Raw genomic sequence first — 24,824 nt, forward strand, 5'->3', positions numbered from 1 at the left:
ATATATACTCTTATTCTCCATTTCCTACAAAAAGGCAACACACTTTATACATTGTTCTGCGTATCAGTTATCTAACGCTCCTTAAGAAATCATCACAAAACATAGTGGCAAATAATCATTTCCCCTCATATTTTCTATGGGTCGGGAATTCAGACATAGTTTGGCTGGGCAGTTCTGACTGAAGACCTCTCATAAGGTCATAATCGGCTGTCAGTTGTGTCTACAGTCATCTGAAGGTTTGAGAAAGAAGGGAAGTTCTATTTCCAAAGTGGCTCACAGTGTTGGCAGGTTGATTCCAGCTACTGTTGAAAGGCCTCTTCTCAGAACTGCCAGATGCCATCATGGCATGGTGATTTGCTTCCCTCAGAGTAAACCTCAAGACCAAGCTGAAAAACTGCAATGCCTTTAGATCAAGCCTCAGAAATCATACACTTCCATCATTTTCTATTGTCACACAGACCAGCCTTGATTCACAAGGTTGCGAATACCAGTTGAAGAACCTTTGGGGCACTGTTTCGGAGGTGACTACCACATTCTGTAGATTGGTTTTCTTTTTATGTTTTGTTTGGCTTTAACTTAATTTATCCTGGAGATAGAGAATTTCTTCATTCCTTATACAGTTTTATAGTATTTTACTGTGGGGATATACCATTTTGTTCTACTATTCCTCTATTGATAAACATGTGCTGTTTCTGATTTTTTTTTGCCATTACAAATGATGCTGGCACTCAGTGAATAGCCTGGGACTTACGCTTTTCAAGTGTTCAACTGTATCTGCAGAACAGATTCCCTAGAATAGAATTTTTTCAGTCAAAAAGTGAATGCAATTATTTGATAGAAATTGCCATATTCTCATTCAGAAGATCTGTGTAACTTTGCACTCTCAGGTGTGTATGGAAGTGGCTGTTTCCACACAACTATGACAAGAGTGTGTTGTCAAATTTTGAAATTTTTCCCAGTCTGCAGAGGAGCTATGTTATCTCAGTTAAGTTCACATTTGCATTTATTCTATTATGAATGAAGTTTATTTATCTTTTCAGGTTTTTACAATGTGGTGTATGTGCATATGAGTTGTTCATTCATGTCTATTAACCATTGTTTTCTTTTTTATGCATTTTATTGATATACTCACATACCATATCATCCAAAGTGTACAATCAGTGGCTCACAATATCATCATATAGTTATACATTCATCACTGCAATCAATCTTTGAAAATTTTAATTACTCCAAAAAAATAAAAATAATAAAAATAAAAGTACAAAAGAACACCCAAAACATTCCATATCCCTTTATCTCCCCCTATTATTTATTTGTTTTTTCTCTTTATTACTCATACGTACATATACCAGATAAAGGGCATCAGTCACAAGGTTTTCACAATCACACGGTCACACTGTAAAAGCTATATGGTTATACAGTCATCTTCAAGAATCAAGGCTACTAGATTACAGTTCAATAGTTTCAAATATTTCCTTCTAGCTATTCGAATACACTGAAAACTAAATAGGGATATCTATATAATGCATAATAACCTCCAGAATGACCTCACAGCTCTATTTAAAACTTCTCAGCCACTGAAACTTTGTTTCATTTCTCTCTTCCCATTTTTTGGTCAAGTAAGCTTTCTCACTCTCACAATGCCAGGGCTAGGCTCATCGCCGGGAGTCATGTCCCATGTTGCCAGGAAGATTTACACTCCTGAGAGGCATGTCCCACTTAGCGGGGAGGGCAGTGAATTTATATGGCTTCAAGAGAGAGAGGCCACATCTGAGCAAACAAGGGGTTCTCTGGGGGTAACTCTTAGGCATAATTATAAGTAGGCTAAGCTTCTCCTTTGTGGGAATAAGTTTCATAAGGGCAAACCCCACGATTGAGAGCTTGGCTATTAAATTGGTAGTCCCCAATGATTGCAAGAATAGGCTGTTAAATTGGTAGTCCCCAATGATTGCAAGAATATTAGGAATTCCCCTAGGTGGGGAAGTTCAATATTTCTACTTTTTTCCCCAGTCCCTCAAGGGGATATGCAAATACTTTTAAATTTTTCTGCCCACATTACTCTGGGATGCATCAAGGGATCACACTAATCTAAACCAACAAGATCTCATCCCCTGTTCAAGGTTCCATATAATTCTGGTGTTCGAAAAAACTGACCATACAAGTTAAATCAGATAGTGTGCTACAGAAAATATAAATTTTGCACCAAATAAACATCCTTCCTTTGGTGTTACACAGAATTTGAAGTTTTAAAATACAGTCAATAACAGGCAGGCCACGTGGCTCACCAGGCAGAGTTCTTGCCTGTCATGCTGGAGACCCGGGTTTGATTCCCAGTGCCTGCCCATGCAAAAAATGGGAAGAAAAAAAAAAAAAAAAAAAACTACATCAAAATACAATCAATCATCCTTTACCCTTTAGTCTGAATTACCTTAGTTCTAACTAGATCAAGCTTCATTCATCTCTAATGGAAGTCTGTTTTCTTTTTTAACTTTTTAAACAGTTGCTGTATGAAGTAATGCTGACTTTCATAGCTGCAGAACTCTAACGCTGAGTCTCAAAGGTCACACAGTTTCCCCAAAGTTTTAGGGGACAACCAGATTGTACACAAAGAGCTCAGCACTCCAGAATTTAGAAATAACCATTACAACTCAGGAATAGATATGATGCTGTAAGAGCTTCAAATCTAGGAACCTTTACAATAAGCCTTCCACTGATGACCTATGTTCTTAAATTCAGTTCTCAGAGTTTGTATATTATAGTTAGTCCATTATTAGTGAGGTGTTATAATACTTGTCTTTTTTTCTGGCTTATTTCATTCAACATACTGTCCTCAAAGTTTATTCACCTAGTCGCATGCTTTACAACTTCATTCCTTCTTGCAGCTGCCCAGTATTTCATTGTCTGTATACACCTCAGTTCGGCCTTCCTGACACTGTTTGCTAATGAGTTATTGCACTTTCTCTTGTTTCTCCTTATTACATTAGGGAAACTAGCCCCTTGTTTGTAATAAGATTTGCATATTTTCCAGTTTGTTTCTGCTTATGATATTGTTTGCTTTGCAGAAGATTGTTGCTGTTTTATTACGTAAAATTTATCAATTTTTTTATGCAGTTTAAAAAAAGTTTTTTTTTATGGATTTCGAGTTACAATTAGAAAGGCTTCGTCATTTCAAAGTTCAAGAAGAATTCACCTATGTTTTCTTCTAGTACTTTGATAGTTTTACATTATGCATTTAAACTTGATCCATTTGGAGTATACCTAAGCTTAAGGTATGTGATATGGATTCAGTGTTTTAACATTTTCCAAATGACTACAGTAGTCTCAATACCATTAATTTAAAAATGCATCTTTGCCCCACTGATCTGATATTCCTCTCTATACTTAGATCTATTCTTAGACTTCTTTTTCCATTCTATTTTTCTGTCTATTCATGCTGTTATCACAGTTTTAATTATTCAAGCTTTATAGTTTGTTCCAATAACTAATGGGCCAAACCTCACACATGGGTATTCTTTTTCAGAATTTTTGTGGCTATTTCTTTCTTGTTTACTTTTTCATGTGAATTTTAGAAACAGCTTGTCTAGTTCTAGGGAAAAATAAAACTTCTTAACATACTTATTAGGGACACATTCAATTTATATATTAAGCTAGGGAGAACTGACATCTTAATGAGAACATGGTTACTGTCCATTTGTCCAAATCTTCTTTTGGTTCCTTTAGGTGTGTTTTAATGCTTTTCCAACTTATATTTTGTATACTCTTCTTATATTTATTTTTCATATTTTTATTAATATTGAAAAACGGTACTTTCTCTTCCATATATCTTCTATTGGTCATCATATCTTGATTTCTTTTTGTATTTTAATGTTTTAGCCTGTTACATTGCTGAAGTATCTTACCTTACTGAATCACCTTTCTTTTCCCTTTTTCACCTTTCTTCTGCCACCATGCTTCAAAATACCACTGTAGTACAAATTAATTTGGGTACTAATTTCTTCTTTACTTCTCTGTTGAACTTGGCTGGTACCTGTCCAGAAGAGAGCTGGCAGCTGGAACCAAAGTCCCTCAGAACAGAAGCAAGACAGAAGGCATAAGAAGAACCTGGTACCAGGCAAGAGGCTGAAAATCCATCTCAGTTTAGGTGGATTGGCCCTTCTTAGCATCTTAGGAAACACCTGTCACTTGCACTTTTGCTTTCTTTGACTGAGAAATTCTACTTTAGAAATCATAGGAACTTGAAAACAGAAAGCATGGCTAATGCCTGGTATTGCTTTAGTCCAGTTATTAAAGTCGGGTCTGTGCTCTTTTGATTTTATGATGCTGTAACTTGTGTCCACACACACACACACATTGATTAGACTAAAGTTTCAGAAAGCCTTGGTCCAAAACATCTATACACATTCAGCGTCTTTCAGCACAGATGAGATAGGACTGGGGTTGCAATGTCATGCCTAACCTGGGATTGAGAATCGGTACTAATTCATTTGGAAAATGCAAGTGAAACCGCTGAAGCAGTGCTGTAAAAAACAAAAACATTTCCATCCGAGCCAGCTGTTCTCCAAGACAATGTCTTCTCCCTAAACAGAAAAAATATATAATTTTTAAAACTCACAGTATTTACCAAAATTAATATCTAATATTTGGGTGCTATTCATAAAATGTAGAATTGAAGAAAAGTTAGAGAAAGTCATAATTGTTAAAGGATTCTCTTAAATCCAAAAGAACAAAAATTAGCACTACGGTCCCCAGAACTCTCCTTTTAGACTTCTATAATCCTATTAATTCCATCCTCCATTTTCCTTGCATATTGCAACAGAAGCTAAAATATGCCATCAAAATCTAATCTGAAGCATGACATTTTGTTCTATTAATCCAGGAGAAGTCCATTTCACTTCAACTGATTAAATGTGTACTCTTCCTCAACAAAGAAGAAGACTTTCTAGTCCATCTTTCATGGGTCCTGTGATCTGTGCACTTTTTTCCAGAAGAAGGAATATTTTCCTAGTTGGAGATAAGGGAAATTAAACTGGGAGATGGGAGACTTAGATTCTAGTTTTATTTAAAAATAAGATATCATTTCCCTTCTTTGAGTCTCATTTTCTCAAGCTACTTGTTACTGACTCCTAGCACCACAAGTTTTATATATAAACAAAACAGTTTCAAAAGCCAGAGATTCTCAACAGTTTATTTCTAGTTATTAAATTAAGGCTGTTTATTTTGAGTAGAAACAGGTGATATTTTCTCTAAGCCATTCTCTCCTATAAGAATCAACTCTGTATTTTCAGAATTAGAATATACAATTCTACAGCAAGATGCTTCAGATTAAGATGTTATACATCATGAATCATCATTATAGCTTATTCTAAATTTATGCCCACATGCAAGTGATCTTACCTAGGGAAAAAGGAACAAAAGCTTCCTTTTTGGCAAAATATCCACTGCTATCCAGAAATCGCTCAGGATAGAATATTTCTGGGTCTTTCCAGTACTTTTCATCAAAGTGTACAGAATAAAGATTTGTAATTACTGTTGTGCCTTTAGGAATGGAATAACCACGTACAACTGCATCTTCAGAGGTTGCATGAAAAATCCCTAATGGAACTATATTACAGAATCTTAAAACTTCATGCAAAACTGCCTCTGTATAAGGCATTCTGTATTTGTCGTCCCAAGAAGGCTTCCCATTGGGGCCTATAATTAAATCAATCTCTTTCTGAACTTGTCCTGTCAGAGAAAAAGTGTTCAAGTTATTATGCAATTCTTAGAATTATATATAAAGTAGTTTCCCTTTGGTATACCATATAGGATAACTTAGAACCAACAGGGTATGGGCACATCTAGATTGAGAGTTTTGTTATTTGGGAATTCTGTTTAAATATATGCCATATATTTTGTACTACCAGTAAGCCAATATTTTGAATAATCTTTTTTTGAAAAACACATTTAAAATAATAAAAATAAAAATTAAACAAACCTAGAATTGGAATAATATCCTCTTCAGGCAGGAAATTAGTGACACATAAAACATGGATTCAAAAAACCAAGATTCAGGTCCCAGTTCTGCTGCTTCCTATGGCTGACCCAGGGTGTAAGTTAGCCACTTAGTTTTTCCCCTCATTTATAACACTGGCTTAATGGATGTGTTCCAGAGGTTTGTTACATGAATTGAGATAACCGATTTGAAAACTCTTTGGAATTAGTAAATATTTCTCCTACTCTTGGCTAGCACAGGAGTACCTAAATAAAACGTTTCATACTTGGTCAAAGACTCTACATGTAAAGGCAGACCAGGCCCTGAGATAATCAAGAGAAATCTCACCTTGAATGTTAGGATAAAGAGCCATGAAAAGAACTGCCCATCGTAGCACATTGGTTGTAGTTTCAGTTCCAGCAATGATGAGTTCACCCACTGAGAAAATTAGGTTTTCTTTGGAGAAAGTAGATGATGGGTCATTTTTACCTTGATCCATCTCATCTAAATAAGCATCAACAAAATGCTTAGGTAATTGAGGCTTTCTGTTGACAGACGCTTTTTCAATAAGCCTGGAGAGAAAATCATAGACCACAGCTGCATTTCTAAAAAGCTGCTGATGTTTTCCAAAAGGTAAGATGCCAATCCATGGAAAGGCGTTATACAGGAAGACAGAGGCACTGGCAGCCAGTTCCACATTTTCACTAAATAAATCGATCATGTGCTGAAAATCAGTGTCTTCATAAGAGAATCGTTCTCCAAAAATGATCAAATTGGTTATGTTTGAAACAGCATTTGTTATTAATTGCTTAAGGTCAAAAGATCTACCTTTGTATGTTTCAACAGCATCAATGAAATATTTGGTTTCTTCTAAAATTTTAGATTCAAAAGACTTTTGGCCATATCCGAAATAACGAAAGCTGTTTACAGCTAATCTTCTGTGATCAACCCATCCTCGGTCATATCTGGAATTGAGTAAGCCTAAAAGAAAAAAGTATTAAAAATATTTAATTATTCCTACTTCCCTGTATTTAACAGCTGAAAATACTACAGAGTAAAAAAATGGCTAATCACTCCAAATTGTATTTCTAGAAAACAGACCCAGTAATTAAGCCCCTGTTTTCTGTTATTCATTCATTAGCCACAGAATAAAATTTGTCTACTCCTCATCTGGGGCCTGGCAGCAAAAACCTTTTATCAGCCTTATGTAATTCAACCTTGGTGAACTAGGCCCAGGTGACTTCATTCATCAATGTTTACAGAATTGTATAAACTAATTTACAAAACACAAATTACTGCCTATTCTATGGGAAAAATTTATGTTGGACTAAACATCTTAAAATCATCTTTCTAGGATTAGAAATTATCTAGTTTCTAATAAGAGACAGAATTTAAGGATACATATTTCCTCCTACTTAAAGGCATATGATAAGAAACTGAAAGAGGCAAGGATGGCCTGAATTGTGTCAATTTAGGGAAATAAAAAAGAGGGCAAAAATGAAGCCCAAACTTTTCTAACTGTTGATATTCCTTGCCTTAAAATTTCAAAGTCTCTACAGTATACTCTGCAGTTCTGATGTGGCTACTATGGAAAATTTTTCCTTTAACTATTGAAGAAAAACATCTTCAGTGCCTATATTCATATAACATGCACTTGAAATTTCACTCATCACTAGAAAAAATATACACAGGATTAATGAAAAATGTCACATTCTTTTGTGTACATGATGTGCATATATCATTCATATTCTAACAACTTTTGTGCAACAATATTTTAATTTGGAGCTTATTAAATATAATATGATATGAGTGATGGTTTGAAGCGGGAGGTACCCCCCTAAAACACATGTTCTTAAAGTTATCCATGGCTGTGGGTGTAAATACATTGTAAGTAGGATCTTTTGATGAGGCTACTTAAGGTGTGACACACCTCTTTCAGGATGGGACTTAACCCTGTTACTGGAGTCCTTTATAAACAGAAGTACAGAAAGAGAAAGAGCCACAGAAGCAAGAAGCTGAAATCAACAAAACCTAGAAGAGAAGGAAGAGACCAGCAGACCACCAACACGTGCATCACTGGCAGCCTATCTTAAGGAAGAACGTATCGCCTTTATGATATCTTGATTTGGACATTTTCTCGGCATTAAAGATGTAAGCTAATAAATTCCCAATTGTTTAAGCTAACCCATTTCATGGTATTTACTGGATCACCCTAGGAATGAAAACACAGGATGAGGACCAAATTGAGAAAAAGGCAACTTAAAAGCAGTAGGATCTCATGGCGCCCTGGCTGGCCCCTCCTCATTGCCCTATATAGCCTGCCCTGCAAGTCCCTGGTCCTGTTCCAGAGGGAGCAGATTGACCCTTGTGCACATGCTGGGAACTTGTATGCCTGGCCCATTAAGTCCAGTGGCAGCCGGAGAGACTGAATTGAAACTATAACAGGTTTGCCAACTTGAGCTGTGTGCAGAAGGCAGCTCATAGAGTTCTCCTACAGAATTCTACAGGAGAACAGTCAATTTGTGACTGCCTGGGGCAAGGGTCTGCTGGCTATAGGACAGAAAATGCAGTGCGTAGAACTGTGAGAAAACTGTTCCCAAGGAAGAAAGGGCATATCTGTCAAAAGATTTCCTAGGGTTGCATATGCATGCACAGAAAGGTTCAGGGGGGCCCCTATGGTTTGGTCTCTGTCTATTCTCTAAACTCATTATATAAATAAGCTCTGAAGAAGAGCACTCATACAGGTCAATCTGCAAAGATTAGGAAAAGTATTTTCTTTTTTCCTTCCTTTTATCTGTTAACTTATGACATTCAAGGAAAGCTTTGTCATAAAACTAGCTGGAAACTGCCTAAGAAATAAATGCCTCAGATCTAAATTCCAGTGATAACACATTAAAATATCAAGATGTCCAGGTTTCAACAAAAGATTACGAAACATACAGGAAACTATGGCTTAGGCAAAGGAGACAACTAAAGCATTAGAAACCATAAGGAGGATCAGGCCTGGACATGCCAGATAAAGACTTTAAGAAATGGTCCTAAATATGCTAAAATAGCTGAAGGAAAACATGGACTGTAGGAAATCAGGAAAACAACAGAGAACACAAACAAAAGAGAGATGGAAATTATGAAGAACTAAACAGAGCTGAAGACCATAGTTAACAGAAACTTAAAATTCCCTAGAGGGGTTCAACAGCAGATTGGAGCTGTATCAGACAGAATCAGTGAACCTGAAGGTAAGAACAAATGAAATCGTCCAGACTGAGAAGCAGAAGAGGAAAGAATGAAGAAAACTGAACAGAGCCTGAGGAACCTATGGGACACCATCAAGAATACCACTGTGAGAGTCCCAGAAGGAGAAGGAAGAAAGAAAGGGGCAGAGAGAGTATTTAAAGAAAACAATGGCTGAAAACTTCCCAAATTGAATAAAAGACATGAATATACACATTCCAGGTGCTCAACAAATTCCCAACAGGAGAAACTCAAAAGACATGTGACAGCATATTAAACTGCTGAATGCCAAAAATAGAGACTTCTGAAAGCCACAAGAGAGTCTTGTCACATAACGGGGAGCTTCAGTAAGATTAAGTGCCTATTTCTCTTCAGAAACCATGGAGGCAAGCAGGCTGTGAGATGACATATTTAAAGTGCTGAAAGCAGAAGTTTGCTAACTAAGAATTCTATATCCAGCAAAATGGTCTTTCAAAAAGAAGGGTGAGATTAAGACGTTCCCAGATAAACAAAAGCTGAGGGAGGATGTCACCACTAGACCAGTCTAAGTGATGATAAAGAGAATTCTGCATATTGAATAAACGACAAGAGACAATAGATCAAAGCTGCAAGAAGAAATAAAGATCTCCAGTAAAGCTAATTACCTGGGTAAATATAAATGCCAGTACTATTGTATTTTTGGTTTGTACCTATACTGTTTACTTCCTACAAGATCTAAAAGGCAAATACATGTTTGTGATGATAACTCAATGGTTTTGCACCCATAATCTATAAACATGTAATCTGTGACAAGAACCATATAAAGGTGTATAGGAACATAGTTTGTGTACACTATTGAAGTTAAATTGGTATCAAAGCAAACAAGATTGTTTTAGATTTAGGATGTTAAATTTAAACCCCATAGAAATTACAAAGAAAAGACCAGAGAATACGCAAGTTCACAGAGACAGAAAGTAGAGGACAGGTTGCCAGGGTTAGAGGAGGGGGAGATAGGGAATTGATGCATAATTTTCTGTTTGGGAATATGGGAAAATTTTCATAACAGAAGGTGGTGAGGGTACTGCATCATAGTAAATGCCAGTAAGTCCACTGAATGGTCTGCTTAGGAGTGACTGGGATAGGAAATTTTATGTTGTGTATAAGCTCCCATAATTAAAAAAAAAAGCAAGCAAATAAAGAGACAATAACAAATGCAATATGTGACCCTGAATGAGACCTAATAAGGGAGAAGAAAAGGCTCAAAAGGATAGTATGGGATATATGAAAAAATTGGAAAACAGACAGTAAACTTTATAACATTACATTTCTTGAACTTGATAACTACACTTGAGGTTGTTACACAAGTGAATATCCTTGTTCTTAGGAAATATACATTGCAGTGCTGAAGATTCAAAGAGCATGATATATACAACATATAAAGTGTTCAGGAAATGGATGGATGGATAGATAGATAGATATAGATAAATATGGCAAATATGGCCAAATGGTAATGTTAGAGGAACTGAGTACCTTGGGGCGTTAAGGGTAAGTTAGAATTCTCTATATGAAGGTTATTTTTTTTAACTGTCCTGTAAAGTTTGAAAGTATGTCAGAAAAAAAAATTTTTTTTTTACATTGATGGACATTTGGGTTCTTTCTAGTTTTTGACTAGTATGAATTAACTTGCTGTGAACAGGTGATCAACTCTAACAAATATAAAAAGTATTAGTGTGCACATTTGTTTTGATTTTTCTTAGGTAAACCTCTGGGAGAGGAATTGTTGGGTCATATAAGAAGTACATGTTTCAGATTATAAGAAGCTGCCAAACAGTTTTTTCGAATTGGTTAAACCACTCTGTATTCCCACCAGCAATGTATAGGTGTTTCCTGGAAAAGCTTCACAAAGAATTGTCTACACCTCTCTCCAATTATATTTCTTCCATTCATTCTTTAATGCAGTCCAGTCCAGGTTGATCCCTCGCATTCCATGAAACAAATTTTGTTCAGGATAACCTAGACCTCAAGCAGTATAATAACATACTTGGCTGGTCTTTTGTCTCCAGCTCTTGAAGACAGCAACCTCTGACTCTTTGGAATTTCTTGGAAAAGCGACCTCTGAATCTTTGGAATTTCTTGTAAAAGTAGTGCCTTAGGTTTTTCATGGTGGGCCCAGGACCACATCAGATAGTCACAGATGACTAGTCACTACCTGTGTCTCAGGGTGGGGGCTGGCCACACCAGAAAAATCACCCATGTGATTAAGGGATTGAGGCTTTGAGCCCCATCATCAGTCCACCTCTGAGACTTGGGGGCTGCAGACTGAGTTCAACGATGTGGACACTGATTCTATCAATCATGCCTACATAATGAGATCCCGTATACATTCGGGATACTTGAGGCCTAGAAGAACTTCCACACTTCAGAAGGTATACTGCTGTGCCAGGAAGGTGATACGATCTAACTCCATATGGACAGAACATGGAAACTTCTGTTTGAGATCCTCCCAGACCTCATCCTTTGCATCTCTTCTTTTGACTTATTTGTATCCTTTTATTATAATAAAACTATAATAGTAAGTACAGTGCTTTCAGTAAATTATCAACCATGTAGGGATGGCAGGAATTCCCAAATTTGTAATTACAGATCAGAGGTACAACCACCTGGGCACCTTGCAACTAGAGCCCGAAGGACAATCTTGAAGAGGATGGCTTTTACCCTAAGGAGTCTGGCCTAACTCCGGGTAGTTAGAGTCAGAATTAAATTGACTGAGTTACTGTAGTATTTGCAACTGGTGTCAGAAGCTTTTGTGGAAGTTGGTCTAAGTTTTGCTATCTTTATATCATCACACTGCCAAACCCAATGGTCAATTCTCAGTCCTCACTTAAGTGACATATCAGCATTTAACAGAGTTGATTAGTCTCTCTCTCTCAAAACGTTTTTTCTCAACATGGCTCTTATCTCACTGGTTGTGCCTTCTCAGTACCCTTTGCTGGTTTTCGCTCACAAAACTGGCCTCAGTTCTGGAATATAACTTCTGTGTTCATATACATGTCCTTTTTAAATTTTAACCAGTCTCTTGGGCTTAAGTTCCATTTATATGGTGACAACTTCTAAAGTGTTATCTCCAACTCAATCATCAACCTGATCACTAGACTCAATCATACAACTACCTGTACAACATCTCCACATGGATATCTAATAGCTCTCTTAAACTTAACATGTTCCAAATTGAATTCCTGATTCTATACTTCCATCTAACCTTGCCATCTGGCAGACGTCTCCAATTTAGTAAGTGATAACAACACTCTTCCATTTGCTCAGGTTGAAAACCTTAGAGTCATTCTTGACTTTTTCTTGCAGAATCTACAACCAATCCAACAGCAAGTCCTATTGACTCTCCCTTCATAGTATAGAGGATCTGACTACTTATAACCATCTCTGCTGCTCTTGTTTTAGTCCAAGTCCAAGACACAATAATCTCTTGTCTAAGTTATCATGATAGCTTCTTTTTAAAAAAGACTTTTATTGAGAAATCTTCACATAATAGCTTCTTAACTGGTCTCCTTACTTCTAATCTTTCCTCTCTTGATACCATACAGTAGCCTAAGTGATTATGTAAAAAATGCAAGTGAGAACAGGACACTGCTCTGCTCAAAACTCTCTAATGACTCCACATCTCATTCATAGTAAAAGCCAAAGTCCCTTAGTGGCGAAAAAGGGCCTACATGATCTCTAACATCTGTCCCTGTTACCTCTTTGGCCTCACTCCTGTTTTTAATCTTACTCATCCTGAATCCATCAACTTTTCTTTCGTGGAACATACCACCATCTAAGGGCTTTTGTATTTGCCTCTGCCTGGAATCCTCTTTTCACAGATATCTACATGGCTTGTTCCTAATTATCCTTTGGATTTCTATTCAAATATCACCTTGATCAGGTATAAAAATAATAATAATATTCTTTCTATTTTCTGGCCTTCCTTATTCCCTTTACCCTACTTGGTTCTCTTCCATAGTTCGTGTCATCTGCCTTATGATTTTTAGGGTTTTTTTTTTTTTTTTTTTTGCAGATTTCTCCCTCATCATAAGGTTCAAGAAGGTAGAAACTTAGTTTTGTTTACAACTGCATCCCCAACCTCGAGTACTTGGCACTAACAATGTTTAAGAAATATTTACTGAGTGAAAATAAATACTTCTTCAAAGTAATTGTTGTTACCATTATCTGTATTAGTAATTATGTGTTTGTCTTTTTTGTAAATTTTTATTTGTGCTAGGCTTAACACTACATGTTAAGAACTATCTCTGTCTTGCTCACTATTATTTTCCTATAGTCCCTAACACAAAGTAGAGACTCAATAAATACTGTTGAATAAATTAATAAATCTGAAGACAGAATCCTCTAACTTAGAACATTGACTTGATGACTAAAAAGACTGTTCAAAAGGTTAAGATAAATTGAGTAGATTGAAATACTCGTGGTGAATGAAAGGGAGTGGTAAGGGGTATGGCATGTATGAGTTTTTTCTTTTTTTTTCTTTTGCAGGAAAGATGCAAATGTTCAAATAAATGATCATCATGATGAATACACAACTATGTGATATTGTGAGCCATTGATTGTAACCTTGTCAAGAATGTTGGTATGTCAGTTCATTGTTTATTTAAATAATAAATTTTTTTTTTTTAAAAGTGTTCAATAAACAAAACCAAGGCTTATAAGCATAAAGTCATTCCACATTTTCATAGGCTTAGAACTGGAAGAGACCTTGGAGGTGGTGTAGAATCCAGTCACCTTCCTAAGCTTGAATCCCTTTTGAACATCCACACCGAGTGGTCACTTGGACTAAATCCAGACAGGATTTTCACTTACCCACTTATAGTCACCCATGCTCGTGTGTGTGTGTGTGTGTGTGTGTGTGTGTGTGTGTGTGAGAGAGAGAGAGAGAGCGCGTGTGCATGAGCATCTGTTCCCATGTGGGTGCATTTTAAAAAATGTATGTATATATACTTTCCAAATACAGGCAACAGAGGGTTCCTATGTAACAAAAAGAGTTTTTTTTTTTTTTTTTTTTTTTTGGTACCACTCATCTTCTCATCACCTGGATTATAGAATGAAAATTGAATTTATGATCTTCCCAGCTCTCTTCTTTGTTTCTAGTTTCATGCCATGAAACCCTTTCTTTCCACTAAATTCACTGAAATCTGGTTTTGTAAGGTCTATTGCAAACATCTCACTTTCTTCAGCCTTTTCTTCTCTGGCTACAAAAAGTCAGGTTTAACATGTTCTCTTTACTCCTGATTTCTATCAAATCCATTTTACCACTAACTGTCTCTTTTGTTGGCAAGAATATTATGTCTACAGTAGCAATTTCCCCAGTAAAATATACCAGCAAATATCCAAAAGTCCTTACCTCTATTATATCTTATCACTATGCTAGATTTCTAATCTGTATTAGACATATATCTTCCATTTCTTTCATTTGTTCAGATGGTCGATAGTATAGTCCCACCAAGAAATTAAGTCTCTACTCTCCTCTTATGATCCCCATATAATATCTGATCTCCTCAGATTTATAAATTCCTTCTTAGGATTATCTCTTTTTACAAATGCACTCAGTCTCCACTGCTCATGAGTTTATTCCTTGGGCTAGGGCACTCACTTCTACTATTCCATTTTGAGTTCTATTCCATTATATCAGTGACACTTAGTAGATATTCCCTGCCCTGTATTAGAATCCCAAATTCATTCATTTTTGTACACTGAGTTTAGATAAGAGTGGTGATACTGTTTCTATTCATCTTCCCAGTTACTCTATCTTATAAATTTCCTTCCTCCTCATAGTTCTCTGGGGCATCTGATTTCATAAAATAGCTGTTTATTTTTCTTCTGCTGTCTTTACAGGCAATGTAAGCTAGAGTATGACACATACATTCCTCATTATATATGCACGTATTTACACACACACACTTCCTCTTCTTCTAAAATGCACTTGTCTTCATAACCAAGAAAGTTCATCATTCTGATGCCTTAAGCCACGGTCCAGAAGTCCAAATCCAGTACATTGATAACAATAACAAGACCTTTCAATCATCTTGTTGATCAACCTTTCTCTCCCAAAGTTCCAACTGTAGTGAGAATACCATCGGGTCCCCAAGTCCTTCAATTTCCAAACCAGAGAGATGGTATTCTGCTGGTGCTATCAGCCACTCCCATATTAAAGGCTTGACAGGCCAATAAATGTTTTCTTTTTAGTCAAAATATTAGCTTTAATTTCTATTTAGTTCAGACATTAAAGCCCTCTGAGTTTCAAACTGCAGAAAATTAGTTTCCTGGTTAAGTTATTTCGTTCTTAAGAGTCAACTGCCCTTTTAAGATAGCACAACTTTGTATCTCTATACCATAATTTTAAATGTGTAATATTTAAAATGCATATGATCAATCTCATTAAACATAAAAAAACACATTGCAATGACTAGCCACTTTTCCCATATGGAAAGATCTGTCAGGAGGTCAGAGACACATCTGTTTAAGCTCCATCCTCTTTATATATGGATAGAAGACCAGATGCACACCTTTTCCCCAAACAAAATGAAACATGTCCTAAGCATCACGATGACTTATGAAAAGGTCAGGTGTTTCTACTGAGTATTGTAGAATTACAACAGTAGTTAATGAAAAAATATATGTCAGGAAGGGCTGGTTCAAAAACTTTAAAATAAGGTACAGTTTGACAATTACAATAGTGACAGCAACAATAATACGGAAAGTAAACCACAAAGATACCACTACACATCTAACTAGGCTGGCAGAAGCAAAAAAAAAAAATCAGGCAATACTAAATGTGAGCAGGTGTGTAAATGGATGGATGCACAGATTAATACATCCACTCTGGAAAAACAGTTTGGCATTATCTGTTGAAGTCAGGAATGCAAACCCTAAGAGCCAGCCATTCTAATCTTAGATATAGACCCTAGAGTAGTGCTGTCCACTAAAATTGAGAGCTACAAATGCAATTTACATACGTAATTTAAAGTTTTCTAGTAGTCACATTTAAAAAAGTAAAAAAGAAACAAGTGAAATTACTTTTAATAATACATGTATTTAATCCAGTATATCCAAAACACTATATCAACATGTAGCCAATATAAAAATTACTGAAATACTTAAAATTCTATTTTTCATACTGAAAAATATGTCTGAAATTTGGTTTAAATTTTACACTTATAGCTCATTTCAAGTGCCCAACAGCCACTTGTGGCTGGTAACTTCCTCCCTGGACAGTACAGCCCTGGAAAAGTGTGGGTATATTTCACCAGAATACCTGTACGAGAAGGTACAGAAAGTACTGTTCATAATAATCCTACACTAGCCAAGTTGCGTATCTTGGAATAGGAATGAAGCCACCCAAAGGGCAACTTTTTTCTTTTTTACACAATGGAACAGTGGCAACCCTGGTGCCACAGTTTCAAGTTCAGTTCATGTGTACCTTAAAATAACCCATATAATTTTCTATCTATTTTTCTCTTATTTTCTGAAAATATTATTTTATCTTTCTTTATGATAAAATAGTCTAAACGATATATTTTTTAACTTGAAAAAATATATACTGTATCCAAAATATTACTCTGATAACATCCTATACATTTTGTCATATGATATCATCTTTCATTTTCATCATTTTTAAAGTGGTCTTCTACTACAATATGGTTTCTTCTTTGGCTTAATTATTGTTTAAGAGAGTATTTTAAAAGCTGGGGATTTGTTTTACTATTTACATCACTGCTATCAAGTATCATTATAATATGGTCTAAGAATTTGGCCTTTACAGTTTACTCTTTCTTGACATTAGTTGATTTGCTTTACAATATAGTATCTGACTCATTTTTATTTTTTTCTTTTTAGCTAATTTATTTTTAGCCTATGTAAGCAAGATACTTTTTAAATTTTGCTTTGAAATTAAGTGTGAAACTCTCATTAAATTAGAAAATTCAGAGATTAGAGAATTATTTAGTTAAGGCCTCTAAAGGCTCTCTGGCAAAAACTTTTAGACTGTTAATTTTTAAAACCTTTGTCTCTGACTTTGACATTCTATTTCAGGCTTTCTGTGGCTGGTTCTGTCAACTCAGTCCTTCTACCTTGTTGCATATTGAATCAGCCAACACTTATCACCACTAAACTATACAAAATCCTATAATCCTTTATATAAATTTCCCTTTACATATTATATTGACTAACGGTTAAGAAAGCCTGCTTCAGGTTCTATAAGCAAATTATAAGTTTATAAGCAAATTGATAGTAAGTATGTTACCAAAGTTCTCAAGATTGGCTTCAAAAGGGCATTTATCATTGGCACTTTTCATTCAGTATGTGTGAGTGTGTGTGTGTTTATGTGTGTATTACCAACTTGTTCACAAAAACTGCAGATATTCAGTGCTAATTATTTAAAACACTATTTACAATATTTTTTAGAAGTGGATTACAACAGTAGAAGTAGCATTTACTTGTCTAAAAATATTATTGTAATTCAGCCTGAGAGGTTCTCAAGCACTGTTATTTAAATAAACAAACAAAGCAGCACTCCCCAGTTAATTGATACAAAAGAATCTACCCTTTATGAACTAATTTATTTGAAATAAGGGATATGATTTAAGAGTTTAATAACTCTAGATAAGTAAAAATAAACATACCTCCCATTTTTGTCATCTTCATGAATAAAGGAAGGCATGGTCTGTCTGCAAAAATTTCACTTTGATGAACAAGGCATTCCTTTACTACATCATAGCCATTTAGAACCACAGTTGATATGCCTCCAAGATCTAAACTGAATATCTTTCAGAAGAAAAGAAAAAACATCATTTAAGTGGCAGAAATGCATGGAGAAATATAACCATGGAAATCCACTTGAACTAAGCCCAGCTCTCCTGATATTTGTTTCTTCCCTGAAAATATATGAATTCATTACTTAATTGCCAATGTTTAGAGTGTCCTTCTCTCTTCAAGGCATGTCAAACTCTGTTACTTCATTAAGCCATTCAGGACCTGAAGCTGTAATCTCATAAATGGTATAATGGAAAGAGGACTGTGCTCAGGAAATCTGGGTTCTAGTTTATATTTGCCATTAAATGGATAGAGGACCTTGGGTGGAAGCCTTAACTTTTGGGGGGCCTCAGGGTTGCCACATAAAATATGATATTTTATTTAGACTCTCTTTGATAGTCATTCTATCTCAAAACATTCAATGATATCTATGAATCTCCTTTTATTCCAAGACAAATAAGAAAGCAGCACAATTTACATATCACTTATTACTCCAGCATTAGATCAGGAAAGGGAATGTCAAAAACTCCCTCATTTCCATGACACATTGAGGAACTTCTGAATGGAGATGGGTAGAGATTCTGTCGTTAATTGTTTAGTCAAGGCCTCTAAAGGCTACAGTGGACTGAATATGTCTATTCTCCTTTAAAAGGTATAAACATAAAACTAGGCTCATTTGTGTCTGGGTCTTTGAATTCCCAAGAGGGTTCTCAGGGAACCTGACCTTGGAAGAAAAAGGCATTTGCCACATAGGCATAGGTGACTGCCCCTCAGCTATGGAGAGGGCAAGACAGAATCTCAACCCTATGTTTTGCTGGAGCAGTTTGCCAGGTGCATCATCTCAGGTTCACTTACAATGTCACACCTCAAGTAGTCTAGCCTAATCTAGTGAGAGAACAATGTTACCTTATAGGTAGCATGCCAAGATTGCTTATCCCCATTTACTCAGGGTTTTATTTGCTCTAGACTGGTGTTTCAGAGCCATAATGCCGAGCCAAGCTTCATCTCTGTGCAAACAGGCAGAGCATATTTAGCCATGTACACACTACTCTGGAAGTAAACAAGGAAGCTTAGCAGAGAAATAGGAGTATATATGACAGGACAGAAGTATAGGTTACTAGCTCAGTAGAAGCAGTATAGCAGAAAAAGTGATAATACCTCCAAGTAGTAACAGAAACAACAGTTGAGCACTGGTATCACCAGAGGCTTTGGCACAAGGGTGGCCCCTACCAACTGTGCAGAAGGTGCATCCAGAACCTTGGAAAGGGAGCATGGACTGCCCGTTACAAGCAATGGTATTAATAAAAAATGGCAGTGGAAGAGTTTCAGAGGTTTTGATGGCACAGAGACTGGCTACCAACCAAGCAAAGGTGGGACCCTTTCAACTCACAGTGCAGTCAGTAATGGAAAGTCTCTTTCCAGAAGTGTGATTTTAGCAGAGATAATAAAAGGTGGCTAATGAATAATAAGTGGTCCTGATGCAAGAAAAAACTGACTAATTGATGATTTTAGAAGGATGGTAAAAGCCCCTGGGATTGAAAATTGCATTAGTACAGAGGAAGAACAAACAGAGGGAAGTTTATTTCAGAGTAAAGCAGTCAGGCTGTGGTCACTAGGGATTACAAAAATCAAGGAGGAGTTATGGCTTGAGAAAGTTGTTGTAACAACCACCTTTACTAAAGAACTTGACTGGGAAAATGTATTTGAACCGGTATCTATCCTGGTATACACTGTCTGCAAGAACATTTGGTAAAGATCTGTGACTCAAATTGTGGAAATATCCTTAAACTTCTTTGGCTTACTGAAGGGAACAAGATTGGGTTTATATTTTCTATGATTCATTCAATATTTTTAGTGCCTATTATAGGCTAATTATGGTGCTGCAAAGATATAAATAGAAACACATGAAAAATGTTTTTTACCTTCTAGAAGTTAGTTTATGATCTTCAAGCCCCTCTATTCTCCATCCATCTCTACTCATAATTTTTTACCACTCAGTTAATGGCCACCTCATCCTTCAAATTGTTCAAGCTCAAGACTTTGAAGCCCACGTTGACTTCACTTTTTCTCTAAGACACCACATCCAACTGCTTAGCAACTGTCTCTACTTTAAGAATATAAACAGAATCTGACAATTTATTACTACCTCCATCACTGCCATTCTGGTCCAAGCCATTCCATTTCTCCTTTATATTACTGCAATAGCCTTGTTACCAGACTCCCTAATTTCACCATCATCTCTTCAAAGATGATGCTCAACCTGGCACTCCTGATTCACTGTCTTTGTACTGATTCTTCCTTTGGACTGGAATGTTTTTCCCCTAGATATTCCTACACACACTCCATTTCCTTTAAGTCTTCACTAAAATGTCACCTTCTCAGCAAGGCATGCTCTGACAAACCCACTTAAAATTTCAGGCCCTAGTATTCTCCATCTTCCTTACCATAATTTAGTATACTTCATACTCTATACTCTTTACATATGATATGATTTACTTATTATGTTTATATTGTGTGTCTTCTTCCTACAGAATAAGACCTACATGAGAGTAGGGATTTTAATCTATTTTGTGTGTTGCTATATCTCCAGCACCTAGGACAGGACCTAGCACACAGTGACAATAGATAAGTATATGGTGAATTAATGAATAGTGGTGGAGACAGACATTTAAGCATATTACTGCAACACAATGAGCTAAGTGCTAATAATAGGAAAGAGCTAATAAACTGCAGAATGCTACTGCTTAAAGCTGATAAATGATTACCACACACTTTTCAACCTTTGCTCTGGTTGTTTATGCATTTAGAATGCCTTCCCTAACCACTATTCTGTCCAAATCATACCAAATCTTTAGGGCCTATCCTTTATGATGCCTTTCTGGTCTGAAGAGACCAAGAGACTCAGTGAACTTTCTCTTTTTCTCTCTCCTTTGAATCAACACAGCACATGCTTAGAAATTCTCATGGCTTTTATTTAACACTACCTTAACCAAGAAATATTTACAGTTTTTGTATTCTGCCTGCCTGCTAAATTTTAAAGTCCTTAGGATCAACGATTCTTCTCTGAACTCTCCACAGAATCTCATACAGTGCCTTGCATAAATATTTCAAGTAATGCTTGATACAAAAAATAAATGAGTAAATTGTCAACTCGAATTGCTTTAAATAAAAGGAACTAGTTTATTGTTGTTATGTGCAGTACCTGAAAATAATATGAAAATGCTACTTCTACTTGCTTTGCTACTTGGGGAAAGCTTCTTGAAATCTGGATTAAAATTAAAGTCACTGTAGAAGTTTATATACATTCAGATCAATCTCCAAGGAAATGGCAATTCTGGGAGTGGTGTTTCTATTTAAAATTGCTTTTAAAATGAATGTGTAAGACCTGAGCACTAGCTATCTTCCTTTCAAGAATATAAAGGACAAGTGAATTTGAAGACAACACAAAAGTAGATGTCACTTGAAGTGATTGACATTTCTCTAAAGTAGTTTTTTTTTTTTCTGTAGGGACACATCTCCAAAATATAAGGTAAGACCATGGAGAGTCCAAATTTATTTATAAATAAGCCCTATGCATGCCTAAGAGTTACTTCTGGAGGACGTCTGTTGTTGCTCAGATGTGCCTCACTCTCTCTAAGCCCAACTCTGCAAGTGAAATCATTGCTCTCCCCTCTACGTGGGACATGATGTCCAGGGGGTGAAAGTCTCCCTGTCGACATGGGAGAGGACTCCCAGGGATGAATCCAGACTGGGCCCCACAGGATCAACAATTCCATTCTGACCAAAAGGGGGAAAAGAAGGGTAACTTATAAAGTATCAGTGGCAGAGAGAGTTCAAATAGAGTCAAGAGGTTACTCTGGAGGTTACTCTTATGCAAGCTTCAGTTAGACTTTGCAACCTACCATAACCTGTCAACCCCCAACCAGGACCATTTCAGGCAATCCTACAGAATACCTAGGGCAATATTTAAGATTCCACAAGGGTTCCACCCACTAGAGTAACTTTCCAGAAATCTACAACCTCCAGATGGGTCCCTGGTCCAGATAAGTCCTGAAACCTAGCCCAATCTCTCCAGAATATCAGATAGTTCCACCTCTCTACCCCATATTAGTGACAGACCCTTCCAATATGAAAAACTTAGAATTTCTATAGCCTATTCCCCTAAAGAGAGGAATGGAAAGATCAAAGGTGATGATGGAGTTATACAGAGATGATAGAATTTAACAAATGAATATGAATGCTGAATCATTAAATTGATATCTCTTTTAGTCTCCAGTATTTTTTAGAGCAGCTGGAAGTAAAAACCTAAAATTGTGAAATTGTAACCCATGTCAAACTCTGAAATATGTTCTACAACTAATTGTGGTACTGTGCTTTGAAATTTATAGCTTCTTTGTATATAATTTTTCACAAAAAAAGAAGGAAAAAAGTTGATTGTGGTGATAAAAAAAAATTTAAGCCCTCTAGTCTCCTATATTCTGGAGTAGCCAAAAGATAAAATCTGAGAGGATTGTATGGTAGCCCAAGACAAATTCTGGGGTCTGTCCTGTAACTACTTGTTGAAGGGTGCTTTGAATACTATTGCTTTTTTATTTCTTTGTTTTGTATATACGTTATACTATACAATAAAAAAGTTAAAAATCAACAACAACAAAAAAATAAGCCCTATGAACAACTATCCATACCCTTTCAGAAATACAGGAGGTAATGGTTTCCTCCCACTTCCAAAAAAGGCATAGTATTTTAACAACTCATACTAATTTTGAGACTTTTTCAGAATTGGGAAATACCTCGAAGATAATGGGAGACTTTCAAGGGTGTCTCACTACTAGAATAAATATCCAATACTGCCATAGCTTAAAGAATTAATATATTTAGTAATATTCAGCTGAAGTCTAAGGCAGAGTGAAGTAAACAATGTCTATTCTCTAAAGTATGCATCCTTTGCCTTCTTGCTCCTTTCTCTTCTGCCCATTTTGTACCTATTGCATAGTGTATCTATGCTCAATATATAGTAAAGAACCCTTTACTAGCTTTCTTTGGTGAAAAGCCACGGTCACCTCATTTGGTTTAACCAGCAACAAAACGATATATTTATGCCAAATGCTTATCAACTGAACTAGATCTACACATCCCAAGATGATAGCCTTCCAGAGAATTTATAATTTAATTTCTAATCTATTATAAGAGACTTAAGTAACAGTCTGCCTGAAGGGAATAGTCGCAGTAAATACGCAGTTCCTCACATTTTGAAATTCAAGGTGAAAAACTTAATTACCTATTTTACATGAAACCATTTCAAATAATTGGTTTAAAATATTTTTAAATTTATCGGCCTAAAAATCTGTTTTATAACTAATAACCAAGAACATGTGAGTAGCACTTTACTGTTTTATTACTATTTCCATTACACATATGAGAAAAAATTAAGATTCAGACAAAGGTCAAGTTGCATTTGGCAGAAGAGGACTCAACCTCTAGTCTTATGGCTTCGCATCTTCTGATTTTTCTAGACTCTTATGACGCTTTGCACCAACATATAATGTGATCAAATAAATTAAATGGAAATACACTCAATTCTTGAAGAACTGGAGGGTGGAAAACAAAATCTAAGAATTACGTATTTTCTTTATTAAGTCCAACTTCCCTTCAGCACCCATTTGATCCTCCCGCCCCTCTCTCTACAACACAGAATCATTTAACAGAGCCCAATTCTCAGCAGGGGCTTCACTTGCGTTCTCTTGTAATCCTCGCAGCGAACTCCTCCAGCCAGCCTTCTCCAAATGCACACATCAGAAACCCCCTATTAATAATTAACTTGGTCCTAGAATTCAGAGCGCCTGCTTTTCCCGAGAGGCTGTGGGTTGAAATCTACCCTATGCTCGCCCTTGCAACTAGAGGAATTAGGGGTCCGGAACTGGCGCGTCTGCGGGCGGGGCTGAGCGCGGGCAGCTGACCCGGACCTGGCACGCGGCCCCCTGCACAATCGCACAACGCGCAGGCGCGAAAGTATCCGCTCGGAGCCGCGTGAGGCCTGCGCCAGGCTTTACGCCCTTTAGTGGCGGGAAAGTCGGGCCTGGATCCCCGCAGGGCGTCAGCCCGAAATAGAGCACCCGGCTGGGACGGGACTCCCAGTCAGGGGGTGCTGCGTCGGGGAGTTCCCCTCCCCGCCCGGGAAACGGGTTTCCTTCAAAGGCCAGTAGGCAGAAAGATCCCGGCAAATTGGTGTTCATGAGTGGCCGAAAAGTTCGGCGGAGAGGAAGGCCCGGGCAGACGCGAGCTCCAGTCGGTGGCCCACCCCGCCCTGGGCCCGTCGGGGTGTACCTCGCCATACACTTGGCTTTGCTTTCTCATGTAGACGTGGGGAAGCTTGGCTGAGGCGGCGAGAGAGTAAATGTTGCCGATAAATGGCAGCCCCAGAGGTCCTGGGGGGAAGCCCGTCGGCCGCCTCTGCTTCAGCAGTTGGCGGACCCCCAGTGCAAAGAGGAGCAGGAAAAGGGCGCCGCCGAGCGCCGCTTCGAGTTTCCGAAGCTCCCACATCGCCCAGGGCCTGGGGCGGCGAGCCCGTCTGCCAGCCCGGGATCAGGGCTCTCCGTCCAGCCCTCCCGCTCCCATTGGCCGCATGTGCTGAGGTCCCGCCCTAGCTCCGCGGCTTTGTGGGGCTCTGCGTCCGCGTGGCGGGAGGGATCTGGACGTGGCTCTGGGTGAGCGCACCAGTTTAACAGTGCACAGAGCCTGATGGCCCTTTGACAAGGTGTTGACTCTCGGATGTTCACAGCGTGTCTGCAGAGCCTCACACACTGGGCAAAGTGGATCCTGCCTCCCTTGG

General features: G+C 37.3%; 1 protein-coding gene across 2 annotated transcripts; it reads right to left on the reverse strand.

The window, feature by feature from the left end:
- Positions 1-24,591, reverse strand: CYP2R1 (cytochrome P450 family 2 subfamily R member 1). Of its 2 annotated transcripts, none has more exons than XM_077114072.1 (5): positions 24,320-24,591; positions 17,866-18,007; positions 6,320-6,952; positions 5,395-5,724; positions 1-4,577 (listed from the first exon to the last, which is right to left on the reverse strand). In XM_077114072.1, the coding sequence occupies exons 1-5, from the start codon at positions 24,533-24,535 to the stop codon at positions 4,402-4,404; spliced, it is 1,497 nt and encodes a 498-aa protein (XP_076970187.1). In that variant the 5' UTR covers positions 24,536-24,591; the 3' UTR covers positions 1-4,401. The 2 variants fall into 2 exon arrangements, with proteins under 2 accessions (XP_076970187.1, XP_076970188.1); XM_077114073.1 differs by lacking the exon at positions 24,320-24,591 and adding an exon at positions 19,918-20,444.
- Between the last annotated feature and the right edge of the window lie 233 nt (positions 24,592-24,824).

This window comes from Tamandua tetradactyla, chromosome 8, assembly GCF_023851605.1.
Source record: "Tamandua tetradactyla isolate mTamTet1 chromosome 8, mTamTet1.pri, whole genome shotgun sequence".
NCBI lineage: Eukaryota > Metazoa > Chordata > Mammalia > Pilosa > Myrmecophagidae > Tamandua > Tamandua tetradactyla.